Source organism: Mytilus trossulus, chromosome 2 (genome assembly GCF_036588685.1).
Source record: "Mytilus trossulus isolate FHL-02 chromosome 2, PNRI_Mtr1.1.1.hap1, whole genome shotgun sequence".
In the NCBI taxonomy this organism is placed as follows: Eukaryota; Metazoa; Mollusca; class Bivalvia; order Mytilida; family Mytilidae; genus Mytilus; species Mytilus trossulus.
The window spans coordinates 65289149-65309719 of record NC_086374.1 but is presented as its reverse complement, the minus strand read 5'-3'; the positions used below and the strand labels follow the sequence as shown (position 1 = coordinate 65309719).

Below are 20571 nucleotides of genomic sequence, written 5' to 3'. Positions count from 1 at the left end.
AAAAAAACAATATAAATAAGTTATAATAAATTAAAAATATCACAGACAATGTATATAGTTGATTGGTCAAACATTTAAAAAACATCTATAAATGCAACTTCTTTCATCATAATACAATTCTAATGAAGTTTTATATTGTATTGTAGAAACAAATGATATTCTAAGGTGCTAAAGGATATAGTTTTTTTGTATACATACAAAGCACCAGCACTTTTTTTTTAATTATACTGTCATGGGCAATCATTTAATGTATTTAAGGCATCAACTAAAGTTTCTCATGTCTAATTGTTGAGCTACATTATCTTGGTTAATTATTTCTTAACTATATTATCTTGTTCTGAACCTTATCAGAATATCACAGCTTCAATTTTTTTTTTATAATTCCAAGAGATTTTCCTGTGCTACCAAATAGATGAGCGAAATTCTTTTTTCCTTCCTGCACGTCTTAGTTCTCCATCTACAGTGTCCATCATTCTTCGTGTCAAACCATCAATTTCTTCCGTCAAATTAAGTGATCGGTTCAGGTCATCCTCATAGTCTGATCTAGCCTATAAAAAATAAAAAAGGAATTAATATTATTTAAATGGCAGTCAAGACAATTTCCAAATTGAAAAGAAACATATACTGTTTAAACCAAAATGTTTTTTTCTATGTTAAAAAAATATACAATGGTTACCAATAAAAAGGAAAGGAAAATATATTTTCTGAAATATGTCATTAATTTCCTACCATTATTTAATAATCTATAGTTACTATTATCAATGATTGAATAAATATCATTTGACATGGTAGAAAAATACATTTTTAACATATTGTAAAGAATAAATCTACAGTGAACAAAATTATCTAGCAATACAAATGAAACATAAAGAGCAAAACAGTATGGTCAAATCACACATTAAAATACACTTCACAAAAAACACAATTTTAAAGTCTTCAAATGTGTCAAATTATCAAGTTGTCTTAAAGCGTATGTCAAGATTGTATTTCCAGCCTGGATCTTATTCCCTAATACTAAATGAGAAACGATAAATTCAAAGTATGGAGAGCCATACTTTGATACAAAGAACCTTGACAGTTAAAAACATGAGAAACTGCCATTTGAAAAGTAACAGGGTTCAAGTTATGGAACAAGTTTTCAACCAAATTAATACCAATATTTCGTATGTACAAATGTACTATTAACAGGCTATTATTTGAACATGGAATTATTTTTAATTATGGAATTTGCATAATTTCTTGTGTTAATTTTTTTTAATAAATTCCATGTTTATTTGGTATTATGATCTTTTGAGCGGTTAATAACACTTTCCATACAATGTATGTTGGTTAGATAGTGTTGTGCACAGCACAGTACATTCCAATGAAAATATACTATTTTCTTTGTAATAGAAAGTTTTGTGCGCAGCACAGAACATTTCAGTACAGAATAAACATGGAATTTTAAAAAAAATTCAATAACAAGAAATCAAGCAAATTCCATATTTAAAAATAATTCCAAGTTCAAATAATAGCCTGTTAATTGTAGTTGTAATACTATGCCCTGGCTTCAAGGCACCCTCTATACCGTATTTGGGCATGTATAGTCCGCACTTTTTTTCCTTAAATATGTAGTTTGTACAAGAGGTGCGGAATATACACAACTATAGACGGTTTTCGAAATTTATTAAAAAAAAAAATTTTTTTTTTTTTTATTTTTTTTTAATTACGTTTTTTCTGCATCAGCAATGTATATTGGAGACGTTTATTGTATTTACTTCATTTAATTCTTATTCTTTTATTCTTTTTAACTTTCCTTTTCAAAATTGATTATTAAAAGTAAAGGTGTGACATCCTGTATAGGTAATCAAGAGAGGTAATTAAGGATTAAGTATGGGTGTGTAGCAATTAAATAATGATGTGAAGTTTTGACAGGTGTTAAATATTATAATCCCAGGCAATAAAACAACATGATCAATGAAAAGATTATATAAGATTAAATACTTTTAAAATTTTGATTACTGATAATTAATTTAGATAAATGTTTGATCTCTTTTTTCTTTTGTTCCATAATATTCAAATTATTTCTGTTATATTATATATCAGCTTGGACATACTTAGACAAATGTTGATTTTAAAATGAATCTCTTGATTAATAACTACTTATATAAAATTATTAGATATTAACTACCTGATGAAAAGTTCTACCATTTCATTTTTTTATGAAATAAATAAAACATAATTATTTTTTTTTATAAAATACATGGAGAATAGCTCTCTTTCAATGGATTTTTACAGTGAACTAGACTTTTACAATAATTTTTTTTTTTTTTTTTTTTTTACAAAACTTTTTTTCTCGATTTTAAGGGAATGTAAAGGGGGTGCGGACTATACATAAATGCGTACTATACACGGCCAAATACGGTAATTAATTTTAATTTTATCAAAAGTTACACTACCACAAAAGAGTTTACTGGTTATAATTCTACATGGCATTAAAGTTAGTATAACAAAAAAAATTAAATGTGTTTATTAGCTTTTTACAAAACAGCATTATTAATTTCATTGATTTAAACTATCACACAGTTGATCATATTTATTTGAATCTAAGATAATTGAAAATCAACACTGTGTTGAAAAAGTGACTTTTTCTGTAGTCAAAACTTTCTTTACTCCTTTTCTCAATCTTTAATACTGAGATTTGAACAAGGAATTATGAGCTGTCAAATTGACAATTTCAGGCTTTTTGACCTGCCACATTCTATGCATTATTTCCAAAAAATCAACCAATACAACTCTTGAATGGCAAAAACTGAATCATCTATGTTGGAAAATACACAAAAAGCCAATTGTTAAAAACAACAACCTCTGGATGGTAAAAGGGAAAATCTGTATTTAACTTGACCTCCATTTTGTCTTCAGTAACAACATATCAAATTTGTAAAAACATTGGTAGAATGAATCAAAGGTAATTGCAAAAAAACTGTTGACAGCTGCTAGACCATAAACCGTACCAAATTGATAACCATATTTTCCTTTGGAAAACCCTGTTGAAAAGGAGTAGGTTCAGTTAGACCTCTTTTTGGCCCCAAAATATGGCAGTTTTACAAAATTGTTAAAATTTAAACTTTTTCTTAGTTATTGGATAGTAGAATGGTTCTGCTACATAAATATGGGCTGTTTTTGACAATACAATGCACATATATTGGGTACTAGCACCATGAAGTCGTGCTAAATTACTGAAATCTTCACAATTCCAGTATTTTAGTTACATTTTAGACAGTTTCCGGGTAAAATGAAAGTGGCTGCATTCGTGTTCATCCAAAATATTGAAATGGAAGTTGTATTTGATGATAATACATAACATATGTAAAGATTGAGGATGAACACGATGCAGCCACTTTCGTTTTTGACAAAAACCATCTGAAAAGTGCCATTTTTTCGAATATTTGGTAGAAATTTCGTATTTGAGCTTGAATCGGATCATTTTTATTGACTAAATAAGTTAAAATCTTGCACATAAATTAATTGAATCATATGAAATAGACACTTGAGGAGGCTCGCGGGTATAAGATTTTCAGAAAAAAATGAAACAATCATTTTTCTTTACAAATTTTATTAATTACCTTAAGTAGCTTTTACTTAATCTTATGGTTCAAGAATTTTTCAAAAAAATCAAAAAAATGTTGGCCCCAGGTGACTTTTAGAATTTAGATATCATTGAAAAAGCTCCAAATTATCTCCCTTTGATGCAAAAATGCTATTTTTTGGCTCTAAAAATGAAATATCTTTTTTAACTCATCGGTGACCTATATTTTTTATTGTTGTTTTCAAATAGACTGTACATAAACTGAATAATTGTAAAATTTAACCAATTTCAGTTATTTAATTCTTTTTTTATTTCGATATTACCAATATTTCTCCTGTTAGTTCAACAGAAAAAAAGGACATTTACAAAAATGTATGCTTTTTTCGAAGGCAGATTGTGAGCGTAAATGCACGGTGACCCCATTTTTTTATTTCATTTTTCCATTAGGTAAAAGATAAAGTTAATATATAGAAAAATATAGAGAAATCCTATATTAAATAAAAAAATTGATTTAGACCCGCGAGCCGAGCCCCCTTAAGTGTTTAAAAAGTGGTCAAAATCTTTCGTCAGATGAAACTTAAATTTGAGGCCAAAATCGGTCCTTACCGGATCTACTCCTTTAATCAAACAGCTAGGTACATGTACAACAATTTTTATTTTTAAAGACACAAAACTCAATTATCAGATTATTAAATTACATCAAAACATCAACTTTGACTATTTCAAGTCTTATGTTTTAAAAGACTTCATGTTAAATGATTATAAAGACATCAGCCTATGATGAATTACAATTTATGATTGTTAAATATTAACAGCTGTGAATTGATGACTTCACATGCCTGTGTGTTAAATCAGAATGGCGTCCAGTTCACTATACATTACCCTAACATGCAAGCCAGAAACTGAGTGTGCCTAGCAATAAAAGTACTCAACATTACTGTGGAAATGGAAAAATCTTATTGGTTCTTTTATAGTGTAGAAGTGTCCAAACTATTACATTTCCATGTTCAGTGAACCATGGAATCTGGGTCAAAACCATAAAAGGCACATATTTCAAAAAGTTTACATTATAATGATAATTAAGTTTCAAGTTGCTGCAACCACAACATCATGGAAACTAATTCAACAAAACCTCTAGCTGGATATTGTACAAAGGAATAATCTTAGGCAGGGCATAAAATAATCTAAATTTTGGTCTGAAAGATATCTCTTGATAAGGAGAAAAGTGCTGTGTACATTTTGTTTTAAATTATGTAAAGATTAGACAGTTGTTGGTGTTTGAAATCACAAACTGAAACTCAATGCTGACTCCGCTGCAGGACACTACAGAACAATGGATCACTTTGTTAGACTTTTGGACATAAAATGATGCAAACTCCACAAAAATACAGAATGTTGAACAAAAATATTTACAAAATTTTGCTTCAGATTTATCAAGAAGAAGCTTAATAGGTTCAAGTATCCCTGAAAGTTTGAGAAAGTTAGTGTTGTCATAAAAAAACTTTAACAACAGACTGAATCTGAATGTTGATGCCACTGTTAACACCCAACAATCTAAGTTCTCTATGCCACTTCTTTGACACTTTCATTGCATAGGACAAAAATAGAGCAACTAACTAGCTCGAACAGTCAGAATAATGCAGAAAAGATGAAAAGTTGGTGGCTTAAAATTTTTGAAATGTATATGTATATATGCAGGTCAATAAATTCAGTATATTACCAAGTTATATTACTGCTTTGATTTTGAATTAAATTAAAGGCAGTATTTGCTAGTTTAGTTCTTATAATGTTCAACCAATATAAACCTATGGTACCATAAAAAATAACTCAAAGAAATTCATGCCATGTAAAATACACAACCAAACATTTTTACATACTATGAGCATTCATTCATTCATAACTTAATATATTCTATACTTTCTACTTTACTTCAAACATCATGCATGACTTCAAATTTCATTATTGGTATGTACAGGCAAAAACAGTGAAAAAGACCATAGCTATCTACGAAAGTAAACATCATCTATATAGCCAACAGATGCACATGCACAACATACCCCTTCAGAGTCTGAAGCATAGTTAGTAATGACATCTGTCACTATAGTAACAGGAGTGCTGACACGTGGTATAAAATGGACATCTAGTTGACCAGTACTTTGATTAGCAGATGGAAGTGCAGCAGTATTGTGACTACAAGTGCTTTGATTGGCAGACGACAGATGAGAAATAGTACTAAGTGTGCCAACGATATTAGGTGACATATTCACAGTGTTGCCATGACTAACACTGTTTGGTTCATTACTTTGACCTTGACCCCCAGCACGAGACCTTAGCTTTACCTTTCTGTATTTTCTTCCTCTACCTTTTCTTCCTCTGTTTCTCCCCCTGCAGAAAACAAAGAGCATCTACATTTTGTTGTATAAGTTAAATCAATTTCAAGCTGGACAAGTGAAATTACTTATGTGATATCTTTAAATGTTTAGAAGGCCATTTATAAAATTCAGGTTGATCTGGCAAGTTACAAGTTGCAAGAAAAAATGTTAATACAAGTTTGTGCTTGTTTCTAACCTTTTTTTTTTGTTCAACAATAAGCCTTTACAAGACAATTAAGACCACATTACAAACTAAATACATACCTCAATGTCAAAGTCCTTTTGAGAAATAGGAATTAGAAGACAAAATAGTTTTCCTTTCAATTCACCTAATTCTAGGGGAGGGGTCAGGGTTTGCATGGATTATTTTGTTATTTTTATTACTTTCTTTTTTTAAATTCCCAATTTTACAAGAACAAACTACATTTTTTCTCACAAGACCAATACCTTCTGACATGAACTTCATCTTCAGATTCAGCACTTGAACTTTCTGTGTAGTATTCTTTAACAATATATTTTGCTCTGTTTCTGCCATCTGGAGAATAATGTCTGACTCTTGATGAGGCTGATTTAGATCTTCTTCTTGGTCGAGGTGGTTTCCCTCTAAAAAAACATGGTTACAAATGTTTTTCAATACATGTAATTGCTGCAAATATTTCATTCAAATGAGGAACAGTAATATCGTGATTGGATATGAATAAACTGTTTGTACTAGGCCAATACTAATAAACAAAATTCTATATTAAAAAAGTTATAGTCTTCTTGAAATGAGTGAGGGGGGTTGGAGGGGTCCTAATCCAGAAATCCGGGCTTAAAAACATAAAATCTTGAGATCCCGAATTCAAAGAAATTTAAATCCAGACATCCCGGAATTTGAAAAAAGAATTCCCCAATCCCAAAAGGATCAATCCCAAAATCCTGAGCTTAAAAATACCCGATCACAACATCCCAAAAAAAAGGCCCTGCCCTCCTCCTGATAAGTCTATCATGTATACTTCAGACTTTCTGTTAACTTATAATCTATCTACTGTCTAAAAACATTACAATTCACAAAAAGTCTAAAACAACATGTATTATGCTGTTAACTGCATTCCTTAGTCTTTACCTCTAGTTTAGAATGGAAAATTTAGATTTTTGTCAAGCCTGCAACATAGTCGCAGACTAAATGAAAATCTAATTATTCTATTCTTCAATCCAAGTCCATACATCCCTTTATTTAAACTATCAACAAACAGAAGATTTGGAAATGTTGTCTTATGTAGGAGAAATGTTTCTTTTAGATTAAGTCCTAATTTTTATGTTTCTTACCTTGGAGAACCTTGTACCATATATGCCATTGGTGGTCTCTCTACTGGAACTTCATATATATAATCACCATGGGTGTGGGATGATGATCCCCCACACATAGGACATGTCTCAGTCCTCATAGAATACTGGGGTGGAGCAGGTCTTGGTATCTGTCCAGTCTGAGGTTCAACAATCACATATCCTGCAGGCTGAGCTTGACCTTGATCCCTTGCATCAAGGTCATCAAAAGAATATAGTCTTTGCTGAGGTGATGTATGAACTTGTTGTGCTTGTCTCCTTGTTCTGTACCCAGCAGATATAGGTGTGGCATAAGAGCTTGTCGGCATATGAGTTGACATAGGTGGAGCTGGTGGTGGGGGAGGGGTCGTTGTAAATGCAAGATTTGGCTGAGACGAATATCTCTGCATATTAGGGGCCCTCGGTTGAGTTTGCTGGGTCCCTGTTGTGTAATATCTAGGCACATAATATTCTAATAAGTGGTCGTCAGTTACAGTAGATGCAGTTGCTCTTGTTGGTGATTGGTCAGAGTCGTAACCATTCATGGTTTGAGTTTCTATCGTCACCCCTCCATGTCGATGTCTTCTTCTATTACGAGTTCTCTGTCGAGATCTTGGTGGTTCAGGTAATACTTCGGGCGGAGGAGGACGCTGAGCATATGAATCAGCTGCAGCATAACCAAGTGGAATATCTCCATCTGCATTATGTTGTAGAGGATAGCGAAACCACTCATCCCAATCTCTGGATGGACCACCTGAAAATGAGTTAGCTCTTCTTCTTGGTCCTCTCATGAAGGCATAGGGGTCTTCAGTAGGGTCAAAATACTGATCTTGATTTTGAATGGTTTGTTGAGGGAGAGGTTGAGGTTGTTGCAGTTGCTGTTGTAAAGCCTGTCGCTGCTGATTTGTGGCTTTTTGAAACTCCTCCCTCAATCTTCCTATTTCATCCTGTAATATTTTCAGTCTGTCACTACAAAAAAACATCAAGGTATATGCAGCTTTTGTTTTAGTCAGAGATCACATTACACTAAATCTCTGATTTAGATTTAATTCATTCTAAACAGTCATTCAAAGAACAATTAATTGTTTGAATTTTGAGATTTTTATTTGAAAATGAAAGCATCAATTTCAACACATAAATATTCAGTCTTGTGGTAGATAAAATTTAAGAGAAAGTTTGTGCAGTTTTGTAAATCAAATACTTAATTAGAATCTGTTTATTGAACTAGAATAATGTGTCCTTCATCAAATATTATCTTTAGACCAAATATTACTATTTAGGAATCTGTGGCATTCAACACATTTTTGTGACAGTTAAAGCTTTTGTAATGCTATAGGATTAGAAGTTTTACATTAATAGAAATAAGTTTATTTCACATAAATTAATTCACAGTTCTGCAAAGTTTGATACATACACCCTTGCTCATGGAAAAATATGTTTTCAAGCTACAAAACAGTGCATCATGTTCAGTAGTTGTTGTTTGTTGATGTGGGTCAGAACTTGGGTGCAAAATCTCTCCCTCAGCTGTTATAGCTGAGAGGGAGATCTCCCTCTTTGAAGGTTTCAGAGGTTGGCAGGTATGGTCATAAGTGTTTCTTGTTTCTCATTTTAAATGGTTTGATACTAGTAATTTTTGTGGCCCTTTTTTATGTCTGTTCTGTGTGAACCAAGGCTCTGTGTCAATAACCGTACTTTGACCTTTAATGGTTTTTATTTACGAATTGTGACTTGGATGGAGAGTTGTCTCATTGTCACTCATACCACATCTTCTTCTATTTATGAGATATTTACCTTCCTGTTGACCCTCGAGTAGCAGTTGTCTCTGCTATAGACTCTTCAACTGTGTCTTCACTATCTGAACCGGCAGCCATGTCTTTCACCTCAGGTTTCATAGTCTGTCGTACAATTTCAGTTTTGGGAACATCTTGTTTCTTCACTGGAGTTTCTGCTCTCCCAGATCTAGGAGTTGGAGTTCTCTCTCCTTTTGATCTTGGAGTTGATGGTCTTTCAACCTTTGACCTTGAATCTGGTCTAGGGTCTATGGGAAAGGCTTTCATGGGTTTCATTTTTTGTGCAGATCTGTTTAAAGATGAGGGTCGAGGAGTTTCCTCCTCTGATGAATAAAGTTCACTGGTTCGATTAAAACTATTTGAGAAACTTTGATTTGGTGTAGCTCTAGGAGTCAAATCATCATCTGACATCTTAGTTGCTTTTGCAGGTTTCTGTTTTGATTTTTGTGGAGATCTTTTGTCCTGTGATCTAACACTGGCTCTAGAATGTTGACTAAGCTTTGACCTTGGTCTCTCTGAAATTTAATAAAATAAAATGAACTTTCTAACCATACAGCAAGTTTAGTTTTACTTGATTTTGTTAAAGAAATGTATTACATATAAGGGAATCTTCTCTAGTCCTTAACATTTACATTTCTATGAAAACATATTGAAATTTATGAGCCATGTCCTTTCAATTTTTGTTCATTTCATCTTTCGATATTAATATTTGATATGATGTTATTTACATATATTTTAATTTGTTCAATTATCTATTATTTGTATGTAATGGAGAAAACTTTCTAAGTTCAAAATTTGTTGTCTGATCCTATTGTTAATGTTTTTGGACAATGAAATATGTTTAAACTAAATTCTATGTTGTGGTAGCATTGCTGTATCAATCTAGCTTAAACATCAAAAGGCTATCTTCAGATGCTAATAAATGTTGCTTTATACAGTAAATATTGTATCAGAACTGTTCTTCCCAAGTCATGAAAAAAGGATGAATTATGATTATAATTAAATCCTCAATGCTGTCACTTTTGTGCCCAAGTCAGCCATGATAATAAACATGCCTGCAATACTTAGTTAAATACAGATGACACATTAAGGGAATGAAATTATGTATTAAATTAATATAAAAAAAAAAAAATCACAAGTATTATTTGTCATTTCAAATTATTATTTAGAGCCAAGATTGACACATGCTTTGAACAAGGAATCAAGAATATGTCTCAAAAGAATTAAAACAATTGACAATTTCTATAATGATTATTCAACAGAGAATTTTTTAAACCTACAGCTCTCCTTCAGAGCCCCAAAAACTTGATGTTGTGTAGATTAATGTATGGTGCCCAAACACAAATAAATGTGTGTGCATTACATTGTTAGGAAGGATCAATCATGTAATGTGTAAAAACTAAAGAAATAAATAGATGATGAGTAATCTCCCTTTTTTTTTTTTAAACAAATCACACTTAATCAGAAAAGAAAAGACTTTTTTTCTCATTAAAAACATAACTAATTCTCTCATTTCTTTTAAAAAGCTGCTTATTTCAAATAAATTTAAGATTTTCAATTTAGCAAAACAATCATGAAACATAACAAAGCAAAACAAACAAACATGTACGACATATGTAATGGCTATGTTTGTATGAATATATGGTGTACCATTTATTCCAAGTTCAATGAAAAATGTAAATATGTATGATTTGTGTTGAATTAAGAACAACATAAATCTAGATAATCTGAAAGAGAAATCCTTCATGATCATTTTTAATAAAATTTTATCTTTCATGGAACTTGATCATGCTTAATGCACTTTTTCTGCAGATATATTTGAATAAGACCAATATCTTCTTTGATATGATTAATATGTATTTCAAATGTGATATGGTATGATAGGAATGTGAAATATCACACGGACAAAAGCACGGTGATAAAACTAATGGAAATAGACAGTGATTGTTCTAACACACAAACATCCTAACCCTTCCGATTTGCTGAATGGAGACCTAAATTCAAAAACGGCTGATGGGACTCTCTGCTTTCATCCAGCGTAGTAAAACTTATAGATGATCCTGGAAATTTATCATTGTTTACAAAATTATATATGAAGAAGACTAAAAAAAATAGATCAATAGCAATATTGAAATCCTGAAATTGACAGAAAAATAATAATATGCAACTTTCAGTACCAATACAGCAGCATGAGTTACAAAACTTAAACAACAAACTAGAAATTAGTGCTCATATTCAGCTTGAAGCATGTGAAAATAAAAAGTGTAATACAAAACAAAAACTCTATTATTTTGTCTAATAAAAATGAAAATAAAAAATCCATGTACACATCTAACCCGAAAACTATAAAAATCAAAAATATATTGTTGCTATGACAATACCTTCCTCTTCCTCTTCTATTGTATTCTCCAAACTACCTCCCCTCTTTCTACCACCTCTATTGCTACGTCTTTCAGACGGAATCTCAAAACTCATCTCACTTTCTGTGGTTAGAGTGTAGCTATCATCTGTATAATCCCTCGACTGTGATGATTGATCTTTCCTATTCCTTGAACGATTAGAATCCCTTGAAGGTGGACGATCCTTATTTCTTACACGAGCACTTGCCATTGAACTGTCAGAATCTCTTTGTCTTGAATTGGGTCTACAAATGTCAGAGAGTGTCAGACAATTTATAATATCACATTTAATATTGCATTGCCTGTTAAATAAAATTGAAAATAGAATGAGGGGATGTGTCAAAGAGGCAACAACTCGACCAAACAGCAGAAATCAGCCTGGTTTTGAAGAACTCACTGTGATTTTGAGATTAATTTTTAAAAAAAGGTGCTTTGAATTTTTGTTAAGCGGATGTATATTTTTTTTGTAAAGATCAATACACCCTATCTTTTTTCTTTTTTTTCCACATTTTATTCATTTTTGTTGTCTTCAATTTTCTATGCATCACAGCTATTTATATAGGTTTTTTTATTTTCAAAAATTTGCCTTCAACTGACACTCTCCTAAAGTTGAGTTTACTCACTGATATTATCCAAATACTGACTAAACACCTTGTCTCTAACAGTTAATCTGTGAACTACTATTATCATAATATTACCTTGGTGAAGCAGGTGGACCTCTAAGTCTCAACGATGGCTGCTGCTGCTGTTGCTGTTGCCTTGCTGAGAGTTGACTGACCTCTGACCCAACAATTGAACCAATGAAACCACTGTCTGCATCAGGAGCATTCCTTTGTTTGGTCATCTCTTTAAATTTGCCTGGACCTGGAATATTTGACAGTGGTCCCCCTCCTGAGGCCCCATTCTCTTGGTCTGATATTCCACTATCCTGTAAACTCTGCATACTGCCAGACATACTATGCTACAATAGAGTATATATATATATCTTATAAGTATAGATCCTATAAGCCATAATCGTGGGATTATATCATTGTTCATGGAAGTATGATACTGCACTATATAATTACTATATAAATGATTTTGTTTTCACACAGTGTATTGAAAACTGTTAGTTTTTGAACTAAAATGACCAGATTATGTCATCAAAATAACTTTTCTTTTGCAAGTAACCTTTGAAAGGATAGAAGAATATTTTGAATGTTTTTCTACAAAGTATCACTGTTATCATATCTAAGTCCATCTTCAACAACTTGTATTTCTTAATAATGATTACATAACTTATTGCTTCCACGAAATTAAATTATGCTTATTTTTGGTAAGTCACAAAATCCCAATGTTTTAAATGTTTGAATAATTCTTATTATAGCAGCTTTTGTTGTTATTCAATTCTAAACATTTATATATTTACATATAACAATAAGGAGATGTGGCATGCTTGATAATGAGATAACTATAACACTAGAGTTCTTATGATGAAGATAAAAGCAATATTGCAAGTCACTGTACATGCTGTACAGCCTTCACCAATGAGAACATTTTTGCATTACCCCAAATCCTCACAAACCTTTTTTCTATCCATGCGTCTAGGGTCTCTAAGATCATGTCTTCTTGGGCGAGGTAAATGAGGTGAATCTCTATCAAATGAACGATCAAACTCCCTGGGTGATCTCCCTCTACTGTCTCTGGATGATAAGCTACCTTGGCTCCCAGAAAAGTTGTAGGATCCCGGTAAACCACTTTCTCTTGTCAGATCTATAATGTAAGTAAAATTTTCATCTTAAATGATTTGCTGCCCGAAATGCTTTTTCAAAATAAGGAATAAATATGGCTGACATATTTATTCATGTCATAGTACACTTCAATACAGGTTAAGATGAAGGTTGGTACCTAATAAAATGTTTTAAACTAGCTGCATTTGTTTGCACCTGTCCTAAGTTAGGAACTGATGTTCAGTGATTGTCATTAGTTGATGTAGTTCAGAAGTGTTTCTTATTTCTTGCTCTTTTACATAAATTAGAATGGTTTTTTTTCCTATTTTTGGGGCCCTTTTATAGCTTGCTGTTCGATGTGAGCCAAGGCTTCAAGTTGAAGACAGTATTTTAAACCATACTGGTTTACTTTAACAAATTGTGACTTGAATGGAGAGTTGTCTCATTTACACTTATACCACATCTTCTTATATCTATGATCTTATAACTGACAGATTGTTATTTTCTTTTTTAAGTACTTAAAATAAGAAAACTTTTACTCAGTTTTTGGTGGTTTGTTTTTTTCTCAGTCGGTAGTTTTCTATGTTGTGTTTACATACTGTTGTTTGTCTTTCAATAATTTTTAGTTTTTTGGCCTAAGATTGTCAGTTTATTTTTGACCAATAAGTTTGAATGTCCATTTGGAATCTTTCGCACTTCCTTTACAATGCCATTTAACATTTTCTTCCACAATCCTGAATACCAGTACAAAAGCTGCTTGAATCAACTTATCTTTTATTCTAATTATTAAGAAACACACTAAGAGGAACTTCATTAAAACCACCAAACCACAGAATGTTAAAATTGATTGATCCACTTGCTCTTCATCAGCCAACAGCCCTTGGAAATTTTTGCTTATAACAGAATTGCAATAGAAGTGCAAGTTGATAAATAAAATCTCAGTTGTCATATCAAATTCATTATAGGTCAGCTTACTCGTCATTTTCTATTGCAGCATTCTTTAAACTGAATTGGTTTGATAAGTAAGCTAGTATTTCATATTGACTTTTATTTTTTTTATTACAACACTGACATGAAAATTACCTCTTTGCTCAACTAGCATCCATATCTACTGAATAAGACAAATACTAACCTCCATTCATATCCTGGTGTGACCTTGACCTGTCATGAGCATTTTCCATAGATGCATTTGGATTATTTTCTCTTCCCTGTAAAAACATGTGACAAATTACTACAACATTTCAACCAAAAGTAAAGTGAAATTCTAAATTTATTTTTTTAATTATATTTCAAACCTTTTCAAAGAAATTGTTTGGTAAAAAAATTATATATCTTATCTTATTCATTTGTTCACCACAAATATCTGAGAAGGAAAAATTTAAACAAATACTTCAATTTGCCTTTTTTGGTCATAATTTTATCATGCAATGCAAATTCTGTTATCTTGACAATTACACAGTATTTTATCTAATAAGCTTCTGCATTGTCAAAAGTTCAAAAAAAATTGTTCACAACTACAAACCCTTGTAAAACTTTGATTTTCTACACTTGCATAAGGTTCTTTTCTTCTGACTCCATTTTGCATAGGTCCATTTTCTGATACTGCCTCTGATGGGCGTCGCCGCCCCAGGAGTCTAGCTTCTTCGTCTCCATCATGTATTTGTTCCCACCTGTAATAGGCTAACTTATTAGTCAAACTCTAAATAATCAGTAATAAAATATTAAAAAAAATAAACATAGTTGCTTTAATTGTTAATTCATACAAGAGACCCACCTACAAAGTTATATAAATAGACTGAATTATTTTTGTCAGCTAGACTTCTCTTGTGAAGAATAAAATTTTCTTCTTTTAATATTTTTCAGCTATTTCCATTAGTATACAAAGTTGTCATGTCTGCGACCAAATAGCTTTCTACACTCTGTTCTAATCGCAATTTTCTAAATTTTGAATGCTGCAAGATAGTGATTGAATGTAAAATTCTTTAATTAAAATCATGTTCATTAAATTTAAATTTCACATTTTGAAAAATAATATCCACTATGACTATTGATGAATGCTTATGTTAGCAATATTTTGGAAATAATCGATCAAATTTAAAAATTAAAAAAAATTAAGTGGAAATAGATTCAACTGCATGAAATTATGATGCCAAAAGTGAATTATACACCATGTGAGTATGTAACAATTTAAATATATAGGTGATTAAAAAAATAACAAAAAGTGTCATTATTTTTGTGATGACTATTGCAATACATCCTGTCCAGTTGTAACAATTGTATTCACTATTTTGTATGAAATTATTAAACAATATACAATGCAGTTTATGTTTAATAAAAGTTGTCATGCTAAATTATACATATAATAATGACCAGAGATAAAATACGACAGTAATGTTTAAAATAATACAAATTCTATATTATCATTTGCTTTAAAGATATACATCTAGAGTTATGCAGCTGGTGCAACAATTAAAGTATTTAAAACTATCACTGAATTTTATTGTATTTCTTTATGTCAATATAATTCTGTATTTTTCATTTACATCTATGAACTCTTTAAACCCAAGTTTCTGTTTTGTAGAGTACTTTTATGCAAAGTGCTGACATACAAACTTGGATAAAAACTTTTAACCTTAATCAATGAAGCATAATTGAAGGTCACAGTGACCTACTTTTAGTTGACTTTCCATCCGAAGATGCTTCCACACATTGTGTTACATTATCATTCTTTGTATACAACAATTTTAAAGTAAAAAAATAGTACTAAATATCAAAAGTAAATTTCTAGTACTTCATATTTTTAGTACAGAAATAGTACCTATGCAAAAGTAGCTGTGTAGTGTCTAAGATATGAATATGGTTTGTATAACTTAGACTTTCAAGAGCCAAGATGAAAGGTGGATAATTATGACTTTTTAAAAAATAACTTGAAATTGGAAAGGGGACAGAAATTTTGCCTTGCAACAGGCCACCTATTAAAAGACCCCTCTAATATTTTTTGCAATGGTACTCAAAGCAAAAGTCACTCTCCTGATTATTGATCTCTCAGTACTATATTAAATTCACACAAGAGTGCACACACTGAAATGTCTCGCCTTCTTTACTCTTGATACTATCTTTATAGACCTAAATATATAGCCACATAAACTCAACATTAACCAAGAAAATGAAACATTGATCAATGAACCATGAAAATGAGGTCAAGGTCAGAAGAACCATGCCAGGCAGACATGTACAGCTAACAATTCTTCAATACAACAAATATAGTTGACTTATTGCTTATAAATAAAGAAAAACAGACCAAAACACAAACACTTAAAACTTAGCTATGGACCGTGAAAATGAGGTCATGGTCAAATAAAACCTGCGTAACCTACATAAAGATCATAAAATATTTCCATACACCAAATATAGTTGACCTTATGCATAAAGTATTAGAAAAATAGACCAAAACTAAAAAACTTAACTTTGACCACTGAACCATGAAAATGAGGTCAAGGTCAGATGACACCTGTCAGCTAGACATGTACACCTTACAATCATTCCATACACAAATTATAGTAGACCTATTGCATATAGTATAAGAAAAACATACCAAAACACAAAAACTTAACTATAACCACTGAACCATGAAAATGAGGTCAAGGTCAGATGACACCTGCCAGTTGGACATGTACACCTAACAGTCCTTCCATACACCGAATATACTAGACCTATTGCTTATAGTATCTGAAATATGGACTTGACCACGAAAACTTAACCTTGTTCACTGATCCATGAAATGAGGTCGAGGTCAAGTGAAAACTGTCTGACAGGCATAAGGACCTTGCAAGGTACGCACATACCAAATATAGTTATCCAATTACATATAATAAGAGAGAATTTAACATTACAAAAAATCTTAACTTTTTTTTCAAGTAGTCACTGAACCATGAAAATGAGGTCAAGGACATTGGACATGTGACTGACGGAAAGTTCGTAACATGAGGCATCTATATACACAGTATGAAGCATCCAGGTCTTCTACCTACTGAAATATAAAGCTTTTAAGAAGTGAGCTAACACCGCCGCTGCCGCCGTAGCCGCTGTCGCCGCCGCCGGATCACTATCCCTATGTCGAGCTTTCTGCAACAAAAGTTGCAGGCTCGACAAAAAACTAGTTTCAAATCTAAATTGCAATAAATAAATAAACATAAAAAAAAAGCATGTATCAATAAATGAGCAGAATTTCATGTTACAGCAAATGTTATGTGATGATAATGTGACTAGTAAATACATGATAAAAAACATTCATAACAAATATATGCATTACATTATAAAATTAAATACAGTGTCAAATCTGCCATTTTAGCCAAATCCACAAACATATCTTTTCATCTGCAATATATGGAGTTCTGGGTATCCAATTCAAGACTTACGGCCTCAAAACAATCATGAAAACCATAATGTTTATGAAAGCCAATACTTTCACTGTAATATCCTAACTCCAATTTTAATCATTTTTTGTATTACTGGTAGTTACCACAATTACCTTTTACAGTTGAAAGTTTTTACCCAGAATTCCATATTTCACCAACTTACCCATCATCAGTTTCTATTTCCTCTGGTGAGGAACTGTAAAAAATGTATCCGCTGATAAAGTTTTCAATATTGGGATTTATTTACTATCACACTTGCATTTTTTTTGGTTATTTTTTATTTCATTCATTTATTCAAATCTTTCTTTAATTAAGTTTTGAACAGTACTAGTCCATTGCATTTATAAAAAAAGTTTTCTAAATCATCCAAAGCAGTATGGGTTAATATTTGCAATTCATTGCAGGTGATATTTCCTGTTACAGTAACTTGGTTCCAGTTTCATAAGTTTCTTTATTATATTCTACCAGCATTTCATATTCATTATGTCATGTATGTAACATAGCCACATTTTGTTTACCTCAGAGTCTTACAGATAACTACTTACAATACATCAAAATACATAATTATACCCATTATGCAAATTACCTTTCAATTTCTTCATTGAACCAATTAGTACTACTGCTGCGGCTAGAAGCTGCTGCACTACTGTTAGAAGGAGTTAGACGATGGCTGTGTTAGAAAGCCAAGCAAAGCAAGATCAAAATTAAGAAAAAAGTTAATAAAATGGAACAATATGTCAGTTAGGACATTAGATACAATCAAGTTTTGAATATGACATTGTTAAAAGCAATTTTGTTAGAACTAGTTACTGTGGATTCATTTATTTTCGTGGCTACCAATTTTCGTGGATTAGGGAAAACTTGCATGTTCGTGGATATTTAATTTTGTAGTTTAGATGAAATCGACATACAAGCCTTTAGAAAATTTGTCAATCGTTGAATATTTAATTTCGTGGTTTAACAGTAACCACGAAATCAACGAAAATTGGTATCCAACAAAAATTAATGAATGCACAGTACATTATTTTTGAAGTGTACATGCTCTGAATAATAGAAAATTACAATTTTTTAGGTTTTTTTCCGTGTGTTAATGTACATGCAGTGTTATAAATTAAATCCTGCAGATTCAAAGTAGACCAGCAATATAACTAAAACATCAGAGAGCTTAAGTTAATATAGTCAAAGCATGATGTTAACAAGAATGCATGTGTTATTGGGCTATTTCTCACTTGTATTTCAAATTAAAGGAAAACCGGAAGTGGGTGTGTGATAGATCTGAAAAGAACATGTATATAATACTTTGTTACAACATTACTTTTGGGCCGCTGACCATATATAGTTATTTTGTTGTATTATGGAGAAAGGTGTGATGAGAACTTAACATCCCTATTGAAATATCTAAAGTATATATGCAATCAGGAAGTAAGTATCTGAAATATCAATAAACAGCTGCGCCACGAGCGCATGATTCACCCTACGTTTTGTGAAATTAACAAAATTAAATGTTTTTGGAATAACACAGGGGTTGTACAGGTAGTCATGCTAAGTATATTCTGATTAATTCCTTATCCCTGCTCAATAGGAACTTTATATACACATGTAAGAGACAGAAAAAAATTTGATAACAATATGTTTTATATGTTTTTTTACCAAAAGCTCAATAGGTATTGAATAACTCAAAAACAAAATGAAGAGTCATCACTAAAAAGTATACAGATCTTCAAATTTATATAGCTAACAAGTGTGTGAAGTTTTAAGCAATAATCATAAATCATTTTTGAGATACAGCACAATATGTGAAACCCTCACACCCCACACACCCCACCCCCCACCCCCCACCCCCACACATCCCTGTTTTTAAGTTACAAAGTCCCAAAACTTAAAACATTTTAATCTTATTTTCACCTAAAAGTATATAGATCATTTGACCATCATAAGAAACAACTATTTTAATTTTCATGAAATTTGGATAAATTGTTCTCAAACTACAGTGAAACATGTTTACCCCTTGTAGAGTAGGGTAATACATTGCTTATAACTGATGCTTAATTTTTATTGTGTATTACATCAAAAGGAAAGTATGTATATAGTAAACAGAGAAATTATTATTATGATGTATGTTAGTTTTTAATCTGTTAAATTTTAATATTGTTATTGTTAGCGTTAAGCATTAAAAAGCATATAAAATAGCATGCAAGAAATTTCTGGCTATCTGCTGAAACAAAGACAAAAATTTGTATTTCAAATGTCTGGCTATACCTTTAACCTTAAGTAATTGATGAATAAGTGATCTTACCTTTCTTGTAATTCCCTTGGCATTCTAAAGATATCTGGTTCGTCATCACAAATATTTCTTAGTTTCTATAAAATATAATTTACACATGAAGCTATTCAGAAATAAAAATATTTAGTTAACTATACAATTATGTCTTTGTTGGCAGAAAATCGGTCAACTTTTCCCATTCTTACTCCGAAAAAATGGAAATAGTGAGCTCTCAAAGTTATATGAAAAGAAAAACCAAATGACATAACAGGACATTCTGTTTGTAATGATTTAATTAAAGTGCAGAAAATATCAAATTTCTTATTTATAACTATTGACATATAAGATTTTATCATATTTGTTCTTTTGAATATATCTTCACTTTGTATACAATTTATGTGTCAGTACTACAGATTTGTGTATACTCAAATGTTCAGAGTACTACAAATTTGTGTATACTCAAATGTTCAGAGTACTACAGATTTGTGTATTCTCAATTGTTCAGAGTACTACAGATTTATGTATACTCAAATGTTCAGAGTACTACAGATTTGTGTATACTCAAATGTTCAGAGTACTACAGATTTGTGTATACTCATGATCAAATGTTCAGAGTACTACAGATTTGTGTATACTCAAATGTTTAGAGTACTACAGATTTGTGTATACTCAAATATTCAGAGTACTACAGATTTGTGTATTCTCAAATGTTCAGAGTACTACAGATTTGTGTATACTCATGATCAA

General features: G+C 31.4%; 1 protein-coding gene across 6 annotated transcripts in view; it reads right to left on the bottom strand.

Annotated features, from left to right (window-relative positions):
* The window catches only part of LOC134707801 (titin homolog), a 46419-nt gene continuing 25848 nt past the window's right edge, over nucleotides 1–20571 (bottom strand). For 3 of the 6 annotated variants that reach the window (XM_063567841.1, XM_063567843.1, XM_063567842.1), the window contains 14 exons: nucleotides 19858–19922; nucleotides 18148–18231; nucleotides 14666–14813; nucleotides 14276–14351; nucleotides 12999–13186; nucleotides 12133–12395; nucleotides 11417–11679; nucleotides 11006–11095; nucleotides 9037–9550; nucleotides 7249–8214; nucleotides 6388–6543; nucleotides 5908–5953; nucleotides 4451–4480; nucleotides 1–548 (listed from right to left, as the gene is read on the bottom strand). In XM_063567841.1, the coding sequence (XP_063423911.1) occupies nucleotides 402–548; nucleotides 4451–4480; nucleotides 5908–5953; nucleotides 6388–6543; nucleotides 7249–8214; nucleotides 9037–9550; nucleotides 11006–11095; nucleotides 11417–11679; nucleotides 12133–12395; nucleotides 12999–13186; nucleotides 14276–14351; nucleotides 14666–14813; nucleotides 18148–18231; nucleotides 19858–19922 (3036 nt within the window). In that variant the 3' untranslated portion in view covers nucleotides 1–401. The remainder of the gene's footprint in view (nucleotides 549–4450; nucleotides 4481–5907; nucleotides 5954–6387; nucleotides 6544–7248; nucleotides 8215–9036; nucleotides 9551–11005; nucleotides 11096–11416; nucleotides 11680–12132; nucleotides 12396–12998; nucleotides 13187–14275; nucleotides 14352–14665; nucleotides 14814–18147; nucleotides 18232–19857; nucleotides 19923–20571) is intronic. The other 3 variants (XM_063567844.1, XM_063567846.1, XM_063567845.1) reach the window with 3 other exon arrangements.